Here is a 23,206-nt window from a genome sequence, read left to right as displayed (position 1 = left end):
TATGAGCCGTGATAGCCCAGTATTGATTTATTAAAAACTAGCTGACGCGTGTCACCAGCGTAGTTCCCGTTTCCGTAGGAATACGGGGATAATATATAGCCTATAGCCTTCCTCGATAAATGGGCTATATAACAGTGAAAGAATTTTTCAAATCGGACCAGAAGTTCCTGAGATTAGTTTAATCAAACAAACAAACAAACTCTTCAGCTTTATAATATTAGTAAAGATGTCATTCTACTAACCCACTTAGTTTCATCGTGTTATCGGGGTTAGATTAAACCAGGGAATTCTTGATTAAATAGTTTACGGAAGTTATAAAAAAGAGTCTGTATTTGACGGCGCAGTGGTATGCGCGGTGGATTTACAAGACGGTGGTCCTGGGTTCGATCCCCGGCTGGGCAGATTGAGATTTTCTTAATTTGTCCAGGTCTGGCTGGTGGGAGGCTTCAGCCGTGGCTAGTTACCACCCTACCGGCAAATACATACCGCCAAGCGATTTAGCGTTCTGGTACGATGCCGTGTAGAAACCGAAAGGGGTGTGGATTTTCATCCTCCTCCTAACAAGTTAGCCCGCTTCCATCTTAGACTGCATCGTCACTTACTATCAGGTGAGATTGTAGTCAAGTATTAGTACAAGTAGTAGTAAGTAAGTACCTAACTACTAATGGGTAAAGATGATATCATATATTTTTTTATCTGAGCTCAAGGAATTTTTTAGAGGTCTTTTACAAAATGCGGTAAAATATAGCCAATGTTACTCGCTGATAATGTACCTTTCAATTGTTGAAAGAATTTTTAAAATTGGTTTACTTTTTTCGGAGCTTGTTGTCCTCTTTAGAATATTACAATTTACCTTTTAACTAATTTATAGATTGGATATTCTGGTAATAAAACTGAAACAGGATGTAGGCTCAATACAATTACTAAATTATTATAGTAAATAAAGGCTACTTCTATCAATATAAATCAAACATTTAATTATCGCTTGCGAGTTGTAATAAATCGAATTGTGTGATGAATTGGTAATTTTTCATACTGTGTAAAAATCTAATCTAACCTAACCTAACCTAAAAATTTGTCATTATTCCTATTTTTTTTTTAATTAGGTCTCTCTCCGATCGACGGTGACCTATCCTGATTATTATTATGTATTGTAGTGATGAATAAACAGGTTGTAGACGTGTAGAATCTACATCTACGTTTGGTCGTTTTCCTTGTGGTCAAACAGTCATTGAGAGTGTTTGAACAGGCTGCCAAGGTCGGTCGTGCGGGTCAGATGTGAGGCTAGAACAAACGGACCACCTATTACACCGAAGTGTAACGGATTTTTTATAATTTTTTTTTATTCTTTACAAGTTAGCTTACTAACTAGCCACGGCCGAAGCCTCCCGCCAGCTAAAACTTAAAATATATTAAAACTTGTTCGACAAATAAGTCTGTTTGTAGTGTTTATTTGGAATACTTAAACGGGCTAGCAAATAAATTCAGTAGTTACTATTTAAAAAAAATTAAACTATTTGTTCGTTTTGCCGTGGAGATCTTTGGGTTATGGAGAGCAGTGCTTTCACCGAAAATTTCACCGAATAATGATTCAGTGAAATTTTTTAGCACTGCGGTGTATGTTTAACGGTGAAATGTCACCGTTAAAAATAATTCTTTTGTAAATAGATCTTAAAATAATTGTGTCCCTTATATCGCGTCCTTATATTATGACCTAGTCAAACTTATTCATTGATAAATATTATGAAGTAGCCTACTATTAAAGTGCGGACTGCCAATTGGAATATCTCGTCGATGTCGACAGTCTTACCACTACTATTACGTATTTTAAAATGCAATGAAAAGGCGTGGGTTACATGGATAGTTGGAATTATTTGAATTACTTTGTATGAAAATATAAAAAGTTTTTTTAGTTAAAAAAATTAGCTATGCAATTCGGCTCCTATAAGTGGACTTGTCAACACCGCGTGGAATTCAGTTTTTCACAAATCCCGAGGGAACCATGGATTTTTCCGGGATGAAAAGTATTTCCATTCCAAATTTCAGCCAAATCGCTTCAATAACCGCAGCGTAAAAGAGGAACAAACATACTTACATACTTACACGCTTTCAAACTTACACACGAACTTTCGTCTTTATATAGTGTGAAGTGTTATAATCGACTAAATGAGTAACACATACAAACAGTCACATCGAACTTGCATTCTATCAAAGCTAAAACGACCTCGACTAATATACGTCCTTATTAGTTTAGTAAGACGTAAATATATGTTTGCTCATTTCTCACAACCGGATCTAAGATATGTTTGCAATGATTCAAACGTCAGTCACTAATTTTATTTACATCGTAATTCGTAACGGAACTTAAACAAGGAATTGAGACACTTAACTCAACTGGCGTTTATTTTGCACTATGGTTAGGCTTAATTTAAATACAGGGTGATTCGGTCTTTAGTGCGGATATTTTTTTTCGTGGTTCTGTATCATTTATAGAATATAAATCTACAAACAGTTCGATACATTTTATGTAATTTTTTTTTTTAATTTATGTCTCTAAAATAACAAAATAATGTACATATTATTACTAAACAAGATATATTCAGCTTAAAAGTGATCTGGTGACGTTCTTTAGGTATCAAACGAAAATAAAATAAACGCACAATAGGGTGACCCTAAAATTCTGTTCAAAAGTAAATAACTTTAGCTAACGATAATTTTGTTATTTTTGAGTTAAAAAAAAAAAGTAAAAATACGTGATCATTAAATTTTGTTTATGTACAAAATATAAAAATATCCGCACTAAAAAAAATTTCTTCCTGTATGTAAGAGGTTTTTTTTTATCTTTTTTTTTTTTTTATTTTGTAAGAGGTTGAATAATTTAAAAAATAAATAAATTGTTTTTAAACATAAACTTATATGTTTAGAAGTTATTTCTACAATAACATTTATTATACCAAATATGGAAGGCGGGGGCTCAATGAATATAATAACCTGCTGGCCTATTTCCTATTATGGTTTTTATTATCAACCCATCAAAATTAAAAACAAATCAATTGACAAAATGTCATCCACATATAATGATACAAATTACAAATGTCATCCGGTACTTATGGTGTATATCATTTAATATGTAGATGACACTTAGTTGTCCACTTCAATAAGTTGATAATAAAGACCAAAATAGTGAATTAGGCCACTGATGTGTAGGCGAAATATCCTTATAATCCCATCTCAGTCATATACCGTCTGCATTATTATTGTAATCTTTGTCTCGCTCAAAAAATAATCTTTTTAACATAAAAATGGAACCGATTTTCATGAAAACTAAATGGGACCAATCTGAAAGTATATTCTTTCAAACAAATAAATAATTTTCAAAATTGGTTAATAAATGACGAAGTTATGAGGTAACAAACATTTAAAAAATCCTCTTTTTTTGAAGTCGGTTCAAACTAAGTATAATCGCGAATTTCCGTAGTTTGATAAATTTTTCCATAGATTTTTTATAAAAATCAGTTTACCCATGAAAACTTTGACGGCCTCCGTGGCGCAGTGGTATGCGCGGTGGATTTACAAAACGGAGGTCCTGGGTTCGATCCCCGGCAGGGCAGATTGAGATTTTCTTAATTAGTCCAGGTCTGGCTGGTGGGAGGCTTCGGCCGTGGCTAGTTACCACCCTACCGGAAAAGACGTACCGCCAAGCGATTTAGCATTCCGATACGATGCCGTGTAGAAACCAAAAGGGGTGTGGATTTTCATCCTCTTCCTAACAAGTTAACCCGCTTCCATCTTAGACTGCATCATCACTTACCATCAGGCGAGATTGTAGTCAAGGGCTAACTTGTAAAGAATAAAAAAAAAAATCAAAAATGTTTCATTTGGTGTAATGGGAGTTCCATTTTACATTCAGTTCTTGCATTGCGTTCAAGTTCAGATGATCTATAAAACGATTTCTAGAGGAAGTGTCTGTTTGATGTTAATCTTTTTATAGCTCAGTGTATTGTTATGGTCGGTGTATACAATTGTATGTACGTATTATGTGACGTCATGAGTCATGACGAACACGATTTTATGGACATTTTGATAAACACTACTCTGCAGAATAAATATAAGTAAGGCCGGACGCAAACACTCGATTTCCGTATTCGCTTTTCTAATGTGTGATTCCGATTTAGAATTCCGTGATTGACTATCGCAAATTATACGTTTTTCTTCATTTTGAATGTATAGTGTACTAGTGGAGGCTGGCGACTTCGTCCGCGTGGAATTTAGTTTTTAATAAATCCCTCGGGAACCATGGGATTTTTCCGGGATAAAAAGAAGCCTATATGTTAATATATATAATCTATCTCTACTTCAAATTTCAGGTGATTCGGTTTAGTAGCCGAGGCGTGAAAGAGTAACAAACATTCATACCATTACAATCATCAGGTTTTCGCAAATCTCGGGAATCCATGGATTTTTTCGGGATAAAAAGTAGCCTATGTGCTAATCCAGAGTAAAATCTATGTACATTCCAAATATCAGCCAAATTGCTTCAGTAGTAGGGGCGTTATAGAGTAACAAACATACATCCATACAAACTTTCGCGTTTATAATATTAGTAGGATAGGATGTCGCATTCGTTACATATGGGCGGAATTTGTTCTGTTTGGAAAAAACTCTCATGTGCGTCGTTTAATGTATTTTGTATTGATTTCATGTATTCGGTTTTCCGAACACAGAAAACGGAGTCGGAAAACGAATACGAAAAACGACTGTATGCAGCAGGCCTAAGACAACTCGTCTTATAGACACAAAAGGAGATTTTTTATAGAAAGAGTAGTAGGTATCTACTACTACTACTACTAATACACTACGGCTGCTTCTGCTACTGCAGTTTATTAAAGATTAAGTACTGACTTCTAAATAGTATTCTTTATGTAAAGTAGCTTTTTTAATTATTTTCCTGTGCTGAACACAAAAATAATTATTAGGTATTTGAAAAAAACAGTACCATCGTTTGTTAAAAAAACGATTATTGCAAAATTATCAGAAGTTTTGTTAAAAATGATAATCTATTTTTGTTAGGTATTAAAATTACATTAATTCATTTTTTAATTGGTTAATGTTTTTTGTTATTTCTGTTGTACTTTGTCGTTATTATTAGGTATTTATAAATAACAGTACCATTCGTTTGTTAAAAAAAAACGATTATTGCAATATTATCATAAGTTTTGTTAAATAAATAAAAATATAATCTAAACTTATATTTGTTAGGTATTAAAATATTAAATTATTTTATAATTGCTTAATGTTTTTTGTTATTTCTGTTGTAATTTGTAATTTTGTGATTTTTGTTTTGTGTAGGTATATATTTTTTCTTTATTATTGACAAATTGGGCAAATGTAATGATAATTTCTCAGACGTCTTCGGTCCAGCTTTTGATTTGAACGAGGTTCTGGGTTCGAGTCCTGCGTTCTGCAGGTCTTACAAAAGACTAGCGAAGGCCCGCGACTTCGTCCGCCCTTAGACCTCCTTAATCTGGCTCTATCGCAAAATCCGTTCTTAGCGGATGCTAACTATAAACTACCTGCCAAATTCTATTTTTATAAGTCAAGCGGTTTTCGATAATTCGTGATGAAACCTTTTTATTATAATACTTATGATGATGATGATGATGATGATGATGAAACACTTTACCGGGTGTGCAAAACTGCATAAAATTCTAACTCATTTAATTACTGTTAATTACTAAATGCATTAACTTATTGATCATACAAATAGCTGCTAATGTTGTCCTTACATGCAAACTAAACGGGCATAGACAATACAACTAATTACCACATTTACATACAACATGCTGCACCATGGCCCTAACATAAAATCATTTCTAACAACGATATTTTATATTTAGATATGTTACGTGCCTGGAAAATTACCGCAAAAAGTTCAGCTAATACACTAAGCGCACAAATTTCATATTTACTTGCAATATATGTATGTATATAGTTTTTATTTGTTTAAATAACTTTCGTCTATACTAATATTATAAAGAGGTAAAGTTTGTAAGTTTGTAACATTCTTTGCAAGGGGTAATCTTCGGAACTACTAATCCGATTTTAAAAATTCTTTCACCAGTAGAATGCTACGTTATCGAGGATTGCTATTGGCTATATTTTATATTGGTATCATATTCCATTGCTCCCGAGGGATTTGTGAAAACTAAATTTTACGCGGACGAAGTCGCGGGCATCTAGTTGTTTATTAAAAAACTAAATGAAATGAAGACAATTAAGCACATTTTTTGTTAGCTTCAGTTTCGACGCGCTGGTGACCTATCTCTAGTATAGAATATCGTTAATTTCTAGACTATTTATGTATGTTCTGTCAAGTTTTTGTATAAAAAGATATGTTAAGAACTACGAGTAAAAGTCTGCGTTAGCCAGACAGGTTTATACCATGTTTTACGAAGGTTTGTCAACCTCCTACCGTAGGTAGGGTTTTTACGGTAACCAATTATGGAGTTACGACGTTAGTGGCTTTGAAAGGTAGCGGATTCGCAACAAGTACACCTAAAAAGTGTATTTTTATATTTTCCTCGGCATAATTTAGGAAATCAACCTTCAAACAACACCATTACAGATATAAACCCTCATTCTCACGAGAGTTTTTTTTACGGAAGTTACAAAAAGCATGATGTCATGCACATAGCGACCAACACACGATCAGTTTTATCGGCTGTCAAGCCGTTAGCGCTGTAGGAATGTGAGCTTACTTGATTGTCAGTGGCTGACTAACAGTGATATTCATAGACGTTGTAGGGGCAACCCAGAGGATAATTCACCCGCTGAGTGTGAAAAATAAATAGAGGTTAAATTCAAAAGTTCCAGAGGCAAGCATGTCTAGCAATAACAGGCAGCATGAGTACAACACCCACAACCGCTTTAGAGGTAATACTGGGAATACCACCCCTTCACCTCCGCATCAAAGAGGAAGCAGTATTGACAGCCCTCAGGCTAAAATCTAGTGGGCAATGGAAAGACACAAACACAGGCCACGCAAGCCTATTAACGAAAGAAAAGGCAAACCATCCACAATTAGAGTGGTTATGCGACAAAACGGGAAAACAACACCTGATGGACAAGAAATACAAAATCATCATAGATGACGCGGAAACAAGACCGAATGTGAACACAGTAGAAGTGTACACAGATGGATCAAAAACAAATTTAGAAACAGGCACTGAAGTTTACTGCCCAGAGTTCAACATAAACATCACACAAGCATTGGGTAAGAACAACTCCGTTTTCCAGGCGGAGTGCGTTGGAATCACAATTGCGGCCATAGCAATGAACGCAAGAAAGGTAACAAACTTTAACATTAACATTTGCAGTGACAGTCAGGCAGTACTAAAAGCTCTAAAAAAGCACACGACCTCTTGAAAACTTATCTCAGACTGTCATTTACCACTAACCAACTTAACAAAAACAAACAACGTTACACTAAAATGGGTGAAGGGTCACAACGGCAACACAGGTAATGACAGGGCAGACGAACTGGCACGCAAAGGCACAACACTGAAGGTCGCTGGACCACTTCCAATGGTACCAATACCCTACAGTGAGTACAAAACATGGCTCCGCAAGGAGACACGAATGTCACACGATCAGTCATGGGCAGACACTAATGAATGCAAACACACAAAACAGGTTCTTCCAAGACTCGATTCACGTTTGACCACAAAACTACTTAAACTAAACCGTAGCAAACTTAAAACTGTTACCGAACTAATGACAGGACACTGTTCACTAAACAAACACCTTTCGGTTCTAGGTATAACCGACAGCCCTCTTTGCAGAGCATGCATGGAGGAAGAGGAAACGCCGATACATGTTATGCTTAGATGCAGAGGTGTATCTGACCAACGCGCAGCACACATTGGATCCCCAGTAACACTCCATGAGGCGTTCGGCGACCTGGGCGGCCTGCTAAGCTTCTGGAGCGAGCTCGGTTGGCTGGAGTGACTCCGGCGGGGACCAACACCGAAGGGACCTACGCACAACGGCCAAACCTTAGTGGCCAAGTGCGGATAAGGCCCAGGAAGAAAAGAAGAAGAAGAAGAAGAGGTTAAATTCGACAATCAACGGCTGAATCCCCTGGGGGTGCCCCTACAACGTCTATGAATTCCACTGTTAGAATTTCGAATGTTATCTCGCATATCTACATATATTATCACAACAGAGATACTATCATTCGAAATCCTTAGCTTTTATATGTAAAAATCCTCGAGAGGTTCTATAAGTATGTACTGGTTAGTTACAAATCACAAACAATTATTGCTACCTTATGCTGTTAGTGAAGTCAATGTTATTAACAATTCATTCGAATAACAAACAATTTACAGATATTTCTGTTGGAGGTTAATCGCCAGGTATTTGTAGTTATTGTTTTAATTAAAGCTTTTTCAAAGACGTTCCAAGAATCAGATTTGAATTTTAATAAAGTGTTTTTATTAACACTTGGATATGTTGTGTTTCTTAGCATCACTTGTGTATGATTGTATCTATACTAATATTATGAAGAGTTTGTTTGTTTGTTTGATTGAACGCGCTAATCTTAGGAACTACTGGTCCGATTTGAAAAATTCTTTCTTGGTTAGATAGCTCATTTATCGAGGAAGGCTATAGGCTATATATCTCTATATTCCTACGGGAACCACGCAGGTAAAACCGCGCGGCGTCAGCTAGTGTAATTATATAAACAACTGCGAAAAAGACGAAAGTTCTCAATTTGTCTGAATCTTTTATTTTAAATTTTACTAGCTGACGCCGTGCGTTTTCACCCGCGCGGTTCTCATTCCCGTAGAAATATAGGTATATATAGCCTATAGCTTTCCTCAACACTGAAAGAATTTTTCAAATCGGACCAGTAGGTCCAGAGATTAGCGCGTTTAATCAAACAAACAAACAAACTCTTCAGCTTTATATTATTAGTATAGATTATTCGATGTTTCCCGATTACTCAGAGACGCCTGGACCGGTTTGGAAAAATCTTTTTTGTTTTAGAGCGACACCAGGTTGTCTAATCTAAGGTCTAATATCCTGCAGAAATCGTGGGAATTCCTAAAATTTTCTAGTGTATTTTGAAGTAAACAATTTTTTTTTAAACAGGAACGTTTTTGAATAACTTAGGACATAAAAGCACATAATATGTAAATTAACATGTACTTACAATAAAACTATAGAGTACGTAGTATTTTTAAGTAAACCACTAAAAAAAATAAGAGTAAACTTTTTACATATATCTAACGAAATATTTTTTTATGTGATAATTTTTGTGCAAGGCTCAAATTATTGTTATTTGGTATCAGTATCACATTTCAGATATTGTAAAAGTTAAATATAAAAATCTTTAAATGAAACGAAGTACAAAGATGTGACGTTATACACCCAAATGGTAATACATAACTTAACTTACATGCACGTGCATTACATACATTGTTATAACATATGTTTGTCAGTGTTAATCTAACCACCATTGGTTAACCACAATAATTATAGTTATTAATCGTAAAAAATAAATAAAAGATTATTACGGAATACTCCTGTCCCTGCAGAGTTGTCTCCAAAGTTGAACCTGTTTTCCGTGTTCGATTGGTCTGGAACGTCGTTGTCACTAGCAAATGTTGGAGCTTCAGTATAAGTGTTTTGCCCAAACGCTGGTCCATTCTGTTGGCCGATGACTAATCCATTACCTCCATCATTTTGCCCAAAAGCAGGGCCGTCCTGTTGTCCGCTTATAAACTGTCCATTATTATCATTAGATCCTGTATTTTGACCAATCGCTGGACCATCCTGTTGCCCACTGACAAACCCATTATTATTAGCTTCACTGCCAAAATTTGGTGCTTCTGTGCTTTGCCCAAACACAGGGCCATCCTGTTGTCCACTTACAATTGTTGGATTAGATCCATCGTTTTGCCCAAAAGCTGGACCATCTTGTTGCCCACTGACAATACCTCCATTTTCTTCATTGCCAACATTTGGTGCTTCTGTATTTTGCCCAAACGCAGGACCATTCTGTTGGCCACTGTTAAATCCATTATCGAAATTAGGTGCATTACCTTCGTTATTAAAATTAGGAGCATATTGGTTGTTATTGTTAGCACCGTTTTCAAATCCGTAGCCAGTTTGCTGGTCGACATTTTCGACTGGTCTTTGATTGAACTCTTGGTTCTGTCCATTATTGTAGTATCCATCTGGACGTCGGTTTCCTTGATTTGGAAATCTCACGTTACTTGGTTGGTTGTAATATTGATCATATTGGTTCGGTCGATTTTGATTTTGGTAAGGATAAACGTATTCTGGGTTATCAGCAGGAGTTTGTGGCTGAAGATGGAGTATGCCGCTTAGGGTGTCTCTAAATCTGTTAGCAGTATTCGGTATGAAGTTTGCTGCGAATCCAAATGGAGATTGTCTTCGCTGATCTCGTGCATTGAAGAAGCCTATAGGAGATAATATGTATGTTTTTATTTTGTACACGGGTAAATAAAATTAAATAACGGTAACTTAAGTGTTATCGATAGTTGTAACACAAAATAATTAGACACACAAAATGATAACAGTGTGCCTAGTGGGAGTTTTCAATATTTTCATACTGTTACTATCACGTTGACGTAAACGCAAATTTTATATGGAATTGAAACAGTTGTGCAGTAGTGCCACTAGATGGCGCTGTTTCAATTCCTTAGAAATTCGCGTTACGTGACGGTAACAGTATCAAACTGCCACTAGGCCCTCTGTAAAAGGAATAAAACTATCACAGCTAAGTAGAGTTTACGAGTTAATATTTAACCGAATGACTGAACTAGACAATAATAACTAAACTAGACTAGAACTTATTAAAAAATCAATGTGATTTTAAAGTTGTGACAATTACCACATAAGTACAATAATATAATAAAATCTAAATCTTAAAGATAAAGTTAACTCTAAGTAAATAACTTATGTAATAAATAAGTATTTTCAGTTAATTGGACAAAAAACAAAATGATTTTTATAAGACATGACAGCTTATACCTAGCATTATATCAGAATAACAGATTGGAGTCTAAAATTCTTTATTCGTAGATTATGATATAGCCCATATTATGTAAAGACGCAATTTTTATAGGTCTGTCAGTATTATTTGCAGATTTACTCTGTAGGTAAGTTTAGCTTTAAGTTGCTAAGGCATTTAAGATCTCGCTTTTGGCAATATAAAACGAGATATTTTTTGTAACGAAAAACATGTTTTATTTAAAAAACTATTATTTTGATTGATACCGGTTTCCCACGCAAGTAACACGGAATATAATTATATTAACAGGCATCTAGGTATGGTAATAATTTGTTAACTTTATACCCGAGGGCAATAAAGGATTAGGTTCATATTTGTTACTAAAATTACCTACATTTTTCTCAACGACCAATGTCAACACAACAAAGTGTTTCCGGTTTAACCTTATCTTTAGTGACTTCATGAAAATACGGTTTGGAAATAGCTTTCCTTTACATAAAGATCTTTTTTACCTATTAAAGCCTCCCATACCTTTCGTTTGATATTATGTAGGTACGATGGTATAGCGAAAAGTTAAACCGCTAAAGAATAGCTAAACTTTAAAGGATCAAACTAATTGGGTACATGATTTATCATAAACCGGAAAAAATATTTAAAAAAATACCCTTTTGGCAACCTACTAAGAAGTCTTTTAGGCAACCTACTCGAAAGAATTTTTAACCATACTACATTTTTTATCCACTATACAGATTGGTGAAAATAGTTTCTACTATTCATCATCGTCATCATTAACAGCCGATGGACGTCCACTGCTGGACAAAGGCCTCTTGCATGGACTTCCAAGCCCAACAGTCTCGAACCGCCAGCATCCAGGGGCTCCCAGCAAGTCGCTTGATGTCTGCAGGCCACCTAGTGGGGGGTCGACCATTTCAGTACTTTGTGACCCCAACGGCCATCGGCTCTTCGAACTTTGTGCCCTGCCCATTGCCACATCAGCTTCGCGACTCGCTACAATTACTATAGGTATATTGTAAATATCGTATACCAACGAAAAATCACAAACAACTGAGATAAAATGTATAGCAAAAAGCAGATACGTCTGTCTAGAATACCTACAAGATTTGATTTTCTCATGGAATCGTGGCTATTGGCTAAGTAGCTATGAAGTATATAAATGTACCTACGTAAAAAATATTATGTATCCTTTACACGCTTGCAAGTAATAAACATAAATAATTAAAAAAATACTGTAATTACATTTTATCGGGTTAACGTTGACTATAAATGTTAAAATAGACTAACGAATGTTGGATATATTTGCTACTTTGTCGGCTATTGTGTTTTTTAATCAAACAACACTTGACGCTCGCGGATATAGGTATCTACTAAATTTTTCTACAAACAATGAGGACTAGGTAGGTAGGTAGGACTGCCTCACCAAACTAATGAAATGAAAATTATTCAGTACATCCAGGAATCATAATCTATTTGTCAAGTTTTATTTTGAGTATATAATTTAAAGGTCACTTAGATCTAGGTGTCATTAAATTAAACAATAAAAAAGAAAATTATCAGACGAATGATAAATGAAGAAGCGCAATCGGTACATCGAGATTTGTAGGCACGAAAATCGTAACTATTATAAATGTGAATGTTTGTTCGTTGATTTATTTATTTGTTATGCTTTCACGCCTAAATCGCCCTTTTTTATAAATTTGCTTTAAAAACAATTAGCAAGTAGTGTAGATGCCAAGTGATTCAGCGTTCCGGTACGCTGTCGTGTAAAATCGAAAGGTGTGTGGGTTTTCATCCTCCTCCTAACAAGTTACAATAAAGTTACAATGAGTTAAATGATGTCAGGCGAAGAAGAAAAGATAAGCTAATAATGCCACCAAAAAGGCTTGACATGTTCGCTAAGAGTGTACATTGTAGTGCAATTTCAATATATAACAAACTACCAGATATCTATAAGATTGACAATGTAAATAGTTTCAAGAGTAAGGTTTCTAAAATGCTTATGGATAAATGTTTCTATAACTTAAATGAGTATTTAAATTACAAATTTTAATGATATTCTTCTTTTTTTTGACGTATGATAAATATTTTGACATAATTTTAATTGACATTTTAACATTGAACTGGTAATAATTACTTGACTTTGCACTAAATTTAACATGGTTTAATAATTTTGACATATATTATGACTATTATTTTATTTTATCTGTCACAGTAGTTTTGAGTTACAATTGTCATAATCATTGAATCTTAAAATGTTAAATTGTATAAGCTATTACATATGTTTTCTTTTTTATTTGTTTGCTTTTAAATTAGGATTATACATAGTCTATTTAAATTTTTCATACACCAAATTATTATGGTAGAGAGTATCAGGGTCTTATTATATTTAAGTAATCTTTGTAAACCTGCTTTCTGATGAATAAATAAATTATTATTATTATTATTATAAGTTTGCCCGCTTCCATCTTAGATTGCATCATCACTTACCATCAGGTGAGATTGTAGTAATAGGCTAACTTGTAAAGAATAAAAAAAGGCTATATTTTACCCCCGTATTACCACGTGAGCAGGAACTACGCAGATGAAAATATGTTTTTGATAACGCTAGTGACTATTATCGTGTGTGGGACACATTATATGTATCAATATTAGCTGATGTCAGTATATATTTTTCAAGTAAATAACACTTGTTCAGTGTAGAAGCAAATATAAACGTGGCCGATGCATTAGCTACTTGAGTTATATAACTGTACATATATATTTACATATATGTATATATATATATATATATATATATACTTGTAATATGTTGAGATAATTACTACAATTTCAATATTAACTATAATGGCGTAGTCTTTTGAAAAATCATATCTATTTCTAAATTGGATTTTGCATGTTATGAAATGTTTCAACTAACTTTAAACAAAAAAGACTGTTTTACATATATGCTAGGTATACATACTACAGTTAGTTTCATGTAGGATGGTGCGGGTGACAGTTCGTTTCACTCTTTCAATTTGCCGCGATTCATGATAATAGTACCTACGTATTATGAACGTCATACAGGTGACTGTCACCGTACCCATGCTATCTGAAAAAATATTTTTTATATCCCCAATGAAGTATGGTAAATGATAAGCCGGCTAACCCACATTGGAAAAGGTTTGTGTATCCAACCCTATATCTTTTCCTGTAAGGAAGGTTTTGTACAAAAAATATACTGAAATAACCCAATTAAGGATATCTTAATTAAAAATTAAAGCCAATAAACCCAGAAAAGCCTATTTAGGAAACACGTGTGCCTAAAATGTATCTACACTAATATATAAAGCTGAAGAGTTTGTTTGTTTGTTTGATTGAACGCGCTAATCTCAGGAACTACTGGTCCGATTTGAAAAATACAATCAGTGTTAGATAGCCCATTTATCGAGGAAGGCTATATATTCAATTCCTGGGGGAACGGGAACCACCCGCGTAAAACCGCGCGGCGTCAGCTAGTTAGAAATAAGGAAAGAAAAGTTCATTAGACACACACAAAAGAAAGATAGAAAAGAAACACTAATTAAAATAGTTTTTAACTAGCATTTGTCTCAATTTGGGCATCAAATCCAAGGATTTTGTGGTTATTAATAAAGCAAGATGCCGAACTGTTAATGATTTCATCATCAATCCGCTGCCAATGACCATTTTCATGGGAATTCGGCGCTGTATAGCACTTAGCTGGCAATTGCTAAAACCGGTTGTATCAAAAAAAACGTGGGCACCGGGGCTGAACCGCCGTAACTGGCTAAATTAACTCGCTAAAGTTAACTATGATACAATCCTACTAATATTATAAACGCGAATGTTTGTATGGATGTTTGGATGTTCGTTACTCTTTAACGCCGCTACTGCTAAAGCGATTTGGCTGAAATTTGGAATGGAAATAGATTTTACTCTGGATTAACACATAGGCTACTTTTTATCCCGAAAAAATCCATGGTTTGATGATATGAATGTTTGTTACTCTTTCACGCCTCGACTACTGAACCGAATTAGCTGAAATTTGGTTTGTTTGAGATATATTATAGCATGGATTAACACATAGGCTATTTTTTATCCTGGAAAAATCCATGGTTCCGTGGGATTTTGTGAAAAACTAATTTCCGCGCCGACGAAGTCGCGGGCGGCCGCTAGTAGATATAAGATATATTAACTTGTATACTAAGTATAACTTTAAACTACAAAATATCTTCGTTAGTATTACTTAATATCGAAAACGACTTGATCGATTTTAATAATAATTATTATTATTATTAGGTTTTTTTTTCTTAGATACAGGGGTGTTTGTAAACAAAAAGATAGGGAAAAACTAACAAAAATTATACCACCCTTATAATATCGAAAAAATTCCGATAATTTTTTAAACTGTATTAGTTAAACAACATTCATTACAATATGTTGATCAAAAATTTGGATGAAGATCTCTAAATTTTTACCAAATCGGTTCAGTAGTTTCTGCGTAAAAGAGTAACAAACATCTATACATCCATACAAACTTTGTCCTTTATAATATTAGTGGAATATTAGTGGGATGGGATGTATATTTCTTACTGAAACCCTAATATTAGTGTTTTATTCGTTCGCGAATTTTTAAAAGGCTTGCACCTAATCTAATTGCTTGTATTTCCTTACTTTTATCGTTAACAAAACAAAATTGTACAATTAGTTACTGTAACAAACGTATTTTATCTTAATTACTTATAATAGCGACTTTCTTATCAGTGTTCCTGTAATTGTTTGCACTTTTTAAAAAAATGCATATATGTGCTCAAAGCTAAGTAAGTATTTCTGTGTCTACTGGACAAGCCAGTTATTTGTGTTTATTGATATTTGTGTTTTAAATCAGTATTTCTAGTATATTTATCTAATATCATATTATGTGTGCATAAATGTTGTTGGCCTGTCTAAATAAATAAAAAGCAATCATCAAAAATGATACTATGTGCATACCAAAAAAAGTATAAAATATTTCTGGTGGAAAAGTGCTACTACTAAATGATTACATGAATGATAAAGAAAACAAAAATAAAATCGGTCTCCCTGTCACTCACTCGGCAAAAGGCTACGCCCAAACTAGGTATATAACTTGCATTATATAATAATATGTATTATATTGTATAATGTAATGTGTGGTATTGCTTGATTATTAAATAAATAAAAAAATGCCAATCAGCCTACCATCCATCGTCTAGTATATGGGTAATGTTAATATCGAAAATTATCTTGTTTTTATTTATTTACTAGAATAATACAATCATTGACTATCAATATTTTAAGCATAATTATTAATTTAATTTACACATGCACGTCCAGGGCATGCACCTCCAACTTGTCAGTTGTGTGCATTTTAAGAAATTAATTATAACGTGTCTCAAACGGTGAAGGAAAACATCGTGAGGAAACCTGCATACCAGAGAATTTTCTAAATTCTCTGCGTGTGTGAAATCTGCATTGGGCCAGCGTGGTGGACTTTTGGCCTAACCCCTCTCATTCTGAGAGGAGATTCTAGCTAGCAGTGAGCCGAATATGGGTTGATAACGAATGAATATATCTACAGTAATATTCGTTAAGCATAAGATAGGAAGGTTAAAAATTAATCTGCCAATGTGTATTTAGATAAAACAAATTATCTGGCAAACAGTCAATTTATAATTTGGATTTTTTACATTTTTCATTTCATTCGTACAATTTACGCCAACCTCGTAGAATATTAAACAGATTTTCAAGCATTTTTTACCTTAAGCTTAACTTATATCGATATATGATTACATTTGCTTAATAATAGAATAAATAAAATAATTACTTGGCATATGTAGGTGTCATAACTCATAAAGTAGGTAATATAAAGATAAACAATAGTCTAAGACCCGGTTTTAGAAATATATACTCTCATCTGTTCTCTCTCTCTTTCATCTCTTCTCATCAAGAAATAAATGATAGATAATATTCAATGACACATTGCAAATAGGTTACCTAGTTAAATTGCGGCTAAACACATTTTTCATAGGAAATCTAGGAACCATGAACAACTTAAGGAAAACAAAGGCAACCTAATACAGTTAAATTAAGCATAAAATAAGCTTTCATATATCACATTAGACGACTAAATTACTAATAAGATTATTTATATAACATTAATTAACCCGTGAAATTACGCAACCTTAATGTTTTCAATTCCGTTGGGTATATTCTTCTACAGAGTGTACGTTTTTTATTAATAAAGCAAAGAGGGAAGTAGAATAAATAAATGCAATAAAAAAATTAACATATTACTGACCGGGCGCAATTTTACTGGGCAACCTATTTGCAATGTTTCGATGTAAATATTTTCTATCATTTTGTTATTCCAAATAAATAACAGATGAGAGTGTATTATTCCTTATGTCTACATCTTATGATCTTGTACTATAATTGTTCATCTTACTAGAATAATTAATTTATAACGACAGGTATACCTATTACCTTTAATTTAATTAATAACAGTGTAATAAATAACTGAATGAATGTTTTAATAGTTAACTACGTATTAATAAGTTATCTAACTTAATCATTAAAGCTGTTGTAGGTATAACTCATAACATAAAATCAATTAAATAAACATGTTTTTCTTTGAAGTTTTCCTATGTACATAATTATGTTTTTTTATAAAAAACATCACACATCAAAACTCTCATATTACATTGCAATTTAGTTTTGTTAACAATAATAAATAACTACGTAAATACTAATACTAAACATTATTAAGGTAAACTAAATTTTAATGAATAAATTTACTTAACTCCAATCATTATAATTTAGTCCCTATCGATCATTAGTCTTATATACAATTATACTATAGTTGACATTTATAATTATTGTAATTTTTAAATTAAACGCATTCTAGCATCTACGTTTCACGCGTCTTAGCGATAAGAAAAAAATAAGTTTAATTCTTTTTTTTTATTACGTATGTATAAGTTTATAAGGACTTTTATTATAAATAACATGTCAGTCCAATCATATACTAATTAACAATGACAATGGTAAAAACAAAGCTGCCTTAATTACAGCTGTAATCAAAACCAGTCTAAGCTTACGCTTACAATTTACAATAATCTTCAGTTGTTACTACATAAAAAACAAACTAATAATTCGAAAAATAATTAAAATTAATTTTAACTTAACTATAGCTATATGTATTCACAAAAGTTTTCTTATATCCAAATTTGTCGTGCGAAAAAAGTTACAGTACTTAACATATACTTACCAAATTGGCAGTCCACTAATTGGTAACACAGACAAACACACAAAAAAATCAACACTCGCGCCATGACCGCACAACACAGATAGAACTGTCAAACTGAGTTTTAGTTTTTAAGTTTTTTACGCGCAACCGGTGTGTAACTTTTTGTCCATACGGATAGACGCGTGGTCAGTGCAATGAGGTGATCTTGACCGACTTTTAAATATAAGTGTGTTCGAGGCGATCTGTGACGTCACAGTATCAGTCTATACTGACCGGAACCAGTTCCAAGGGAATTCATCGATGGAAAACCCGAGTTCCGGACTAGTGAATTAGTGCATTACTAGTGTGTGTAATACCCTTCTCCATATTCAAATTTGGAATTATATAGAACGGCAATCTGTCATGGCAATACCTTTCGTAATTCTATACAATTGTCTATGATCCGGTATAAGAATATATTATCATCTCATCTGTTATTTATTCATCATTATTAACCCATATTCGGCTCACTGCTAAACTCGAGTCTCATCACATAATGAGAGAGGTTAGTCCAATAGTCCACCACGCTGGCCCAATACGGATTGGCAGACTTCACACACGCAGAGAATTGAGAAAATACTCTGGTATGCAGGTTTCCTCACGATGTTTTTCCTTCACCGTTTGAGGCACGTGATATTTAATTTCTTAAAATGCACACAACTGAGAAGTTGGAGGTGCATGCCCCGGACCGGATTCGAAACCGAAGGGATCGGAGGCAGAGGTCATATCCACTGGGCTATCACGGCTCATATCGGCAAAGAGGTTACCTCGAATAAATTTTACACGCAAATTCTAGGAAACCATCAAATAGATAATTTTTTTAACAAGGCAACTTAATTTCAAAGGATTCTGGGGTCCAGAATCCAGATCTTTAATTTTCCAAGTCTTCAATGTAATTGTATGATATTTTAATTACTAGAATTTGATCTCTTACAATGGTTAAAGCTTTGCAATGGTTTGTCACGAAGCTACAAGTAAGCAATTGACGACTTTATGACACGATATCAATACATTTTAAGCCGAAGCAATTATTTGTGAGCAAAAATATTTTATTCAGAAAATATAAAATCTGAAAGGATAGTTAGTAGTAGGTAATTATAGTTTTGGTTCATCAAATTAGACCTTACGTGGTTGTATTGCTCAGAAGTAATTTTCTTTTAAAATTTTCATGTTCTAAAAACCCAGTGTTGGTTTTAGTAATTATATTTAATTGTATAGCTGGAAGTGAAAAAGTTTCCACGGTAGCTTAAATTCCCCTATTCCCTTCAATCAACAAATTATAGCTTTGCATGTTGATGACACTCTTATGATATGCGGGTGACGGGAGGGGAAGAACTGCGCGGGTATGTGGTCGTGCGCGCGGGGCAGGGGAAGGACTGCGGGGATATGAAGTTGTGAGCGCCGGGCATCGCTATTCCTCCTCCCGACCCGCGCGGACCATCGGGAGTGTTATGAACGAATTTGCCAACCTATATAGTTTTAGCTTGCAGATACAAGTGTTCTAAGAAGTGCATGGACATTTCAGGTTTCAGGACCCACTAAACTAAAAAGCGAAAAATAACATCATAATATGTTCTACCTGCTGATCAGTATGAAGGCGGTGCTTAGCCGGTGTTGTCTAAATTTAAGCCATTTCTGACAGGACCACATGAAACAACACTGTCTGCAAAATCTAAATCTAGAAGATATTCTCACATGCCTTGAATGAATACATCACCGGCTTAGCACCGCCTTCATACTGATCAGCAGGTAAAACATATTATGATGTTATTTTTCACTTTTTAGTGTAGTGGGTACTTTTAGGTTTTGAAGTCGGTTGTATTTTTTTTATTAAAATTTTATTAATTTTAAGACAAGTTAACCCTCAACTGCGATCTCAGCTAATTTTAAGTGACGATACAGTTAACGATGAAAGCGGACTTACTTGTAAGAGGTACAAGTTCATACTACAACGGGGATGATGACTAGGTTTTGGCTGGTGGGAGGCTTCGGCCGTGGCTAGTTACCACCCTATCGGCAAAGACGTACCGCCAAGCGATTTAGCGTTCCGGTACGATGCCGTGTACAAACCGAAAGGGGTGTGGATTTTCATTCTCCTCCTATCAAGTTAGCCCGCTTCCATCTTAGACTGCATCATCACTTACCATCAGGTGAGATTGTAGTCAAGGGCTTGTAAAGAGACTTGTAAAGAATAAAAAAAAAAAGATTATATTGATTTTTATGAGATATTCAGGTAAATAAGGTCAATTAATTAATTAATTAGTATGTAAAACAAAGATTGTCTGGATGTTTGCAAAATAACTAAGATTATAAAATGTCAAAATCTATTAATACAGTCCACATACAGGAGCCGAACTGGATAACTAATTTTTTTTAACTAAAAAAAAAACTTTTTATATTTTCATAGAAATAAATTAAAATAATTTCGACTATCCATGAAACACACGCCTTTATCTATCCTTGTATTTTAAAATACGTAATTGTAGTGGTGAGACTGTCGATATCGACGAGATATTGCAATTGGCCTTATATGATTTATGATCTAACCAGTAGGTCATAAATCATATAAGGATGCGATATAATCGATTGCGATGCGTCAATTTAAGATCTATTTACGAAAGAAATATTTTTAACTTCGAAAATATTAATTTTAGAACACAATATGCTCCTTAGACATTTTAAATTAATTTTCCTTAAAGGATTTTTTTTTCTTCCGAGTTTATCTGCGATAAGTAAAGAACTATAAACAGATGTGTTCTATGATAACTTCGTTTTTCGAGTGTATTACCCAGTGAGAATAACCCTGATTGTTTTTATAATAATGTCTAAATAATGTGTTTCCTTTTAAGCCTGCTCTTCTGTGAAACAGTTTTGAATCCAGAACATTTGGATGACTCATCAGTCGTGTTTTATACTTTTGCGAGACACTGTCAATCTCTTCATAGGTTTTTAATAGATTTTTCGTAAAGAATATAACCCTAAATTTATGAGAAATACTACCGAGCACCCTGTAAATTAATTATTGACCCATTTGATAACCCTACCGGCAAAGACGTATAGCCAAGCGATTTAGCGTTCCGGGACGATGCCGTGTAGAAACCGAAAGGGGTATGGATTTTCATCCTCCTAATAAGTTAGCCCGCTTCCATCTTAGACTGCATCATCACTTACCATCAGGTGAGATTGTAGTCAAGGGCTAAATTGTAAAGAATACAAAAAAAAAAAAAAAAACTTACCCTGTATCTTCTGCGATCGCTTGCCACCTCTATTTTTGACCACGACTACTTTATGCTTATGTTTCACGTTGTGAACTTGACCGGGAGCGTAATTTCTATTATACACATAACCAGTGCTGTTGTAAGTTTTAGATTTGGCGCCGTATTGAGCAAAGTGTCCATCATATCCAAACCCATGGGAATCTCCGTGACTCCCATAATCAGTAGCTAAGTGACCATAAACCGATGGCTGTTGAAAATTGTAGCACAAACTCTTCGATTGGGGATATTTCTTGGCGTACGCATAAGGGACTCCGTATTGGTAATCGTGGCATTTGTCTTGCAGCAAAGTATGCAGCAATGCTTCATACGCTTCGTAATACTCCGGGGAGTGGGTCGGGCTCGGCGGTTTGTATACGAAGGGGGTGTGGAGACATTTCTTCGTGTTATGGGCGAGTATTAATAGAACGGGAAACGCTTGGACGATACTGCATATTGTATGGCCATCGATTGTCATTGTTTTGTTTCAAATGTATTTGAAACTTTTTTTTTTTAATAATCTGCTTAATTGTGTAGAACTTAATGGGGTAAACACTTATGTAAATGAGAAGAGGTAAAGTCAAAAATCGTATACTAAAGTCATGGAAATCGTTATATAAATAAATACAGAATGGAAGTCTTTTTAAAAATAAAAATTTGAGAAGGAAGACGAAAATAAATGAAAAATAGAAAGAAATATATATAAGTTAGCAATAAATTAATATGAATTTAAAATATTATATGTGATTATAATAATGATATAACTTATACTCTGCGTTTATGAAGAAATCTTGAAGCAACCAAAGATTAGTTACAAACAACAAAATAATATTGCAATATTATTTTAACAACACAGATGTATGTTTTTAAAAATATATTTTTAGTATGGAATTATGTAGGAAAGTAAACGTTTTAAATGATTATGAAACACGGCTAAAACTCACGTGATATTACGTCGATTATGATTTAATATGAATAACACTCACGATAGTTTAAATTCTAAAGTAAACGTTTCATTTAGAAAACACTAATATTATATTCAAAGGTACGTTTAATTTTTCAGAAAAATGAAAACAAATTACATCACGACAGCAAAGTAGAAAGAAAAACATCAAAGTTTACCTTACACAATAGTGTTAAAAACTAAAACACTATTATTACAAAATATGACTACTTTGAGGAAAAAAATTGAAATGAATTAAGAATTTAAAATTAGTAACTGAATTAGAAAATGAGATGCAAATATATACAGTGAATTAAAATAAATACAAGACGGGATAATGCAGGATATTAAAAGAATTAGACAGAAGTATGGCTAAATATTCAAAAAAATATAAAAAAAAAACGAATAATACACGATATTAAATGTCAAAAATTATTTAGCGTTTTATCGCACGTTTCTAGCAACAACTCGGATAATACTAAACTAAATTGCCAATTTCACCACCGATGTATGGTTTATCTCTCAAATCTGGAATTAGTGTTTCGTAAACTAATTTCATTTCTGTCATCAAGTTATTACGAAAGCTTCTCTTATCAACGGAAACATCATGTGTATTGTGACAAATATGAGTAGAATGAGGTTAA

At 33.8% G+C, this 23,206-nt stretch overlaps 2 protein-coding genes across 3 annotated transcripts in view; one reads left to right on the top strand and one right to left on the bottom strand.

Annotated features, from left to right (window-relative positions):
* LOC112057706 (venom protease) overlaps positions 1 to 18,531 on the bottom strand; it is a 39,171-nt gene extending 20,640 nt beyond the window's left edge. The window contains exons 1-2 of one of the 2 annotated variants that reach the window (XM_024098227.2): positions 18,348 to 18,531; positions 9,579 to 10,487 (exon numbers count right to left, since the gene is read on the bottom strand). In XM_024098227.2, coding sequence (XP_023953995.2) covers positions 9,579 to 10,487; positions 18,348 to 18,411 — 973 coding nt within the window. In that variant the 5' untranslated portion in view covers positions 18,412 to 18,531. The remainder of the gene's footprint in view (positions 1 to 9,578; positions 10,488 to 18,347) is intronic. The other variant, XM_052888420.1, reaches the window with a different exon arrangement.
* The window catches only part of LOC112057716 (uncharacterized), a 241,449-nt gene that overhangs the window by 25,467 nt on the left and 192,776 nt on the right, over positions 1 to 23,206 (top strand). The gene's annotated exons all lie outside the window — the stretch shown is intronic.

This window comes from Bicyclus anynana, chromosome 22 (genome assembly GCF_947172395.1).
Source record: "Bicyclus anynana chromosome 22, ilBicAnyn1.1, whole genome shotgun sequence".
In the NCBI taxonomy this organism is placed as follows: Eukaryota; Metazoa; Arthropoda; class Insecta; order Lepidoptera; family Nymphalidae; genus Bicyclus; species Bicyclus anynana.
This window is presented reverse-complemented; position numbering and strand designations above follow the sequence as displayed.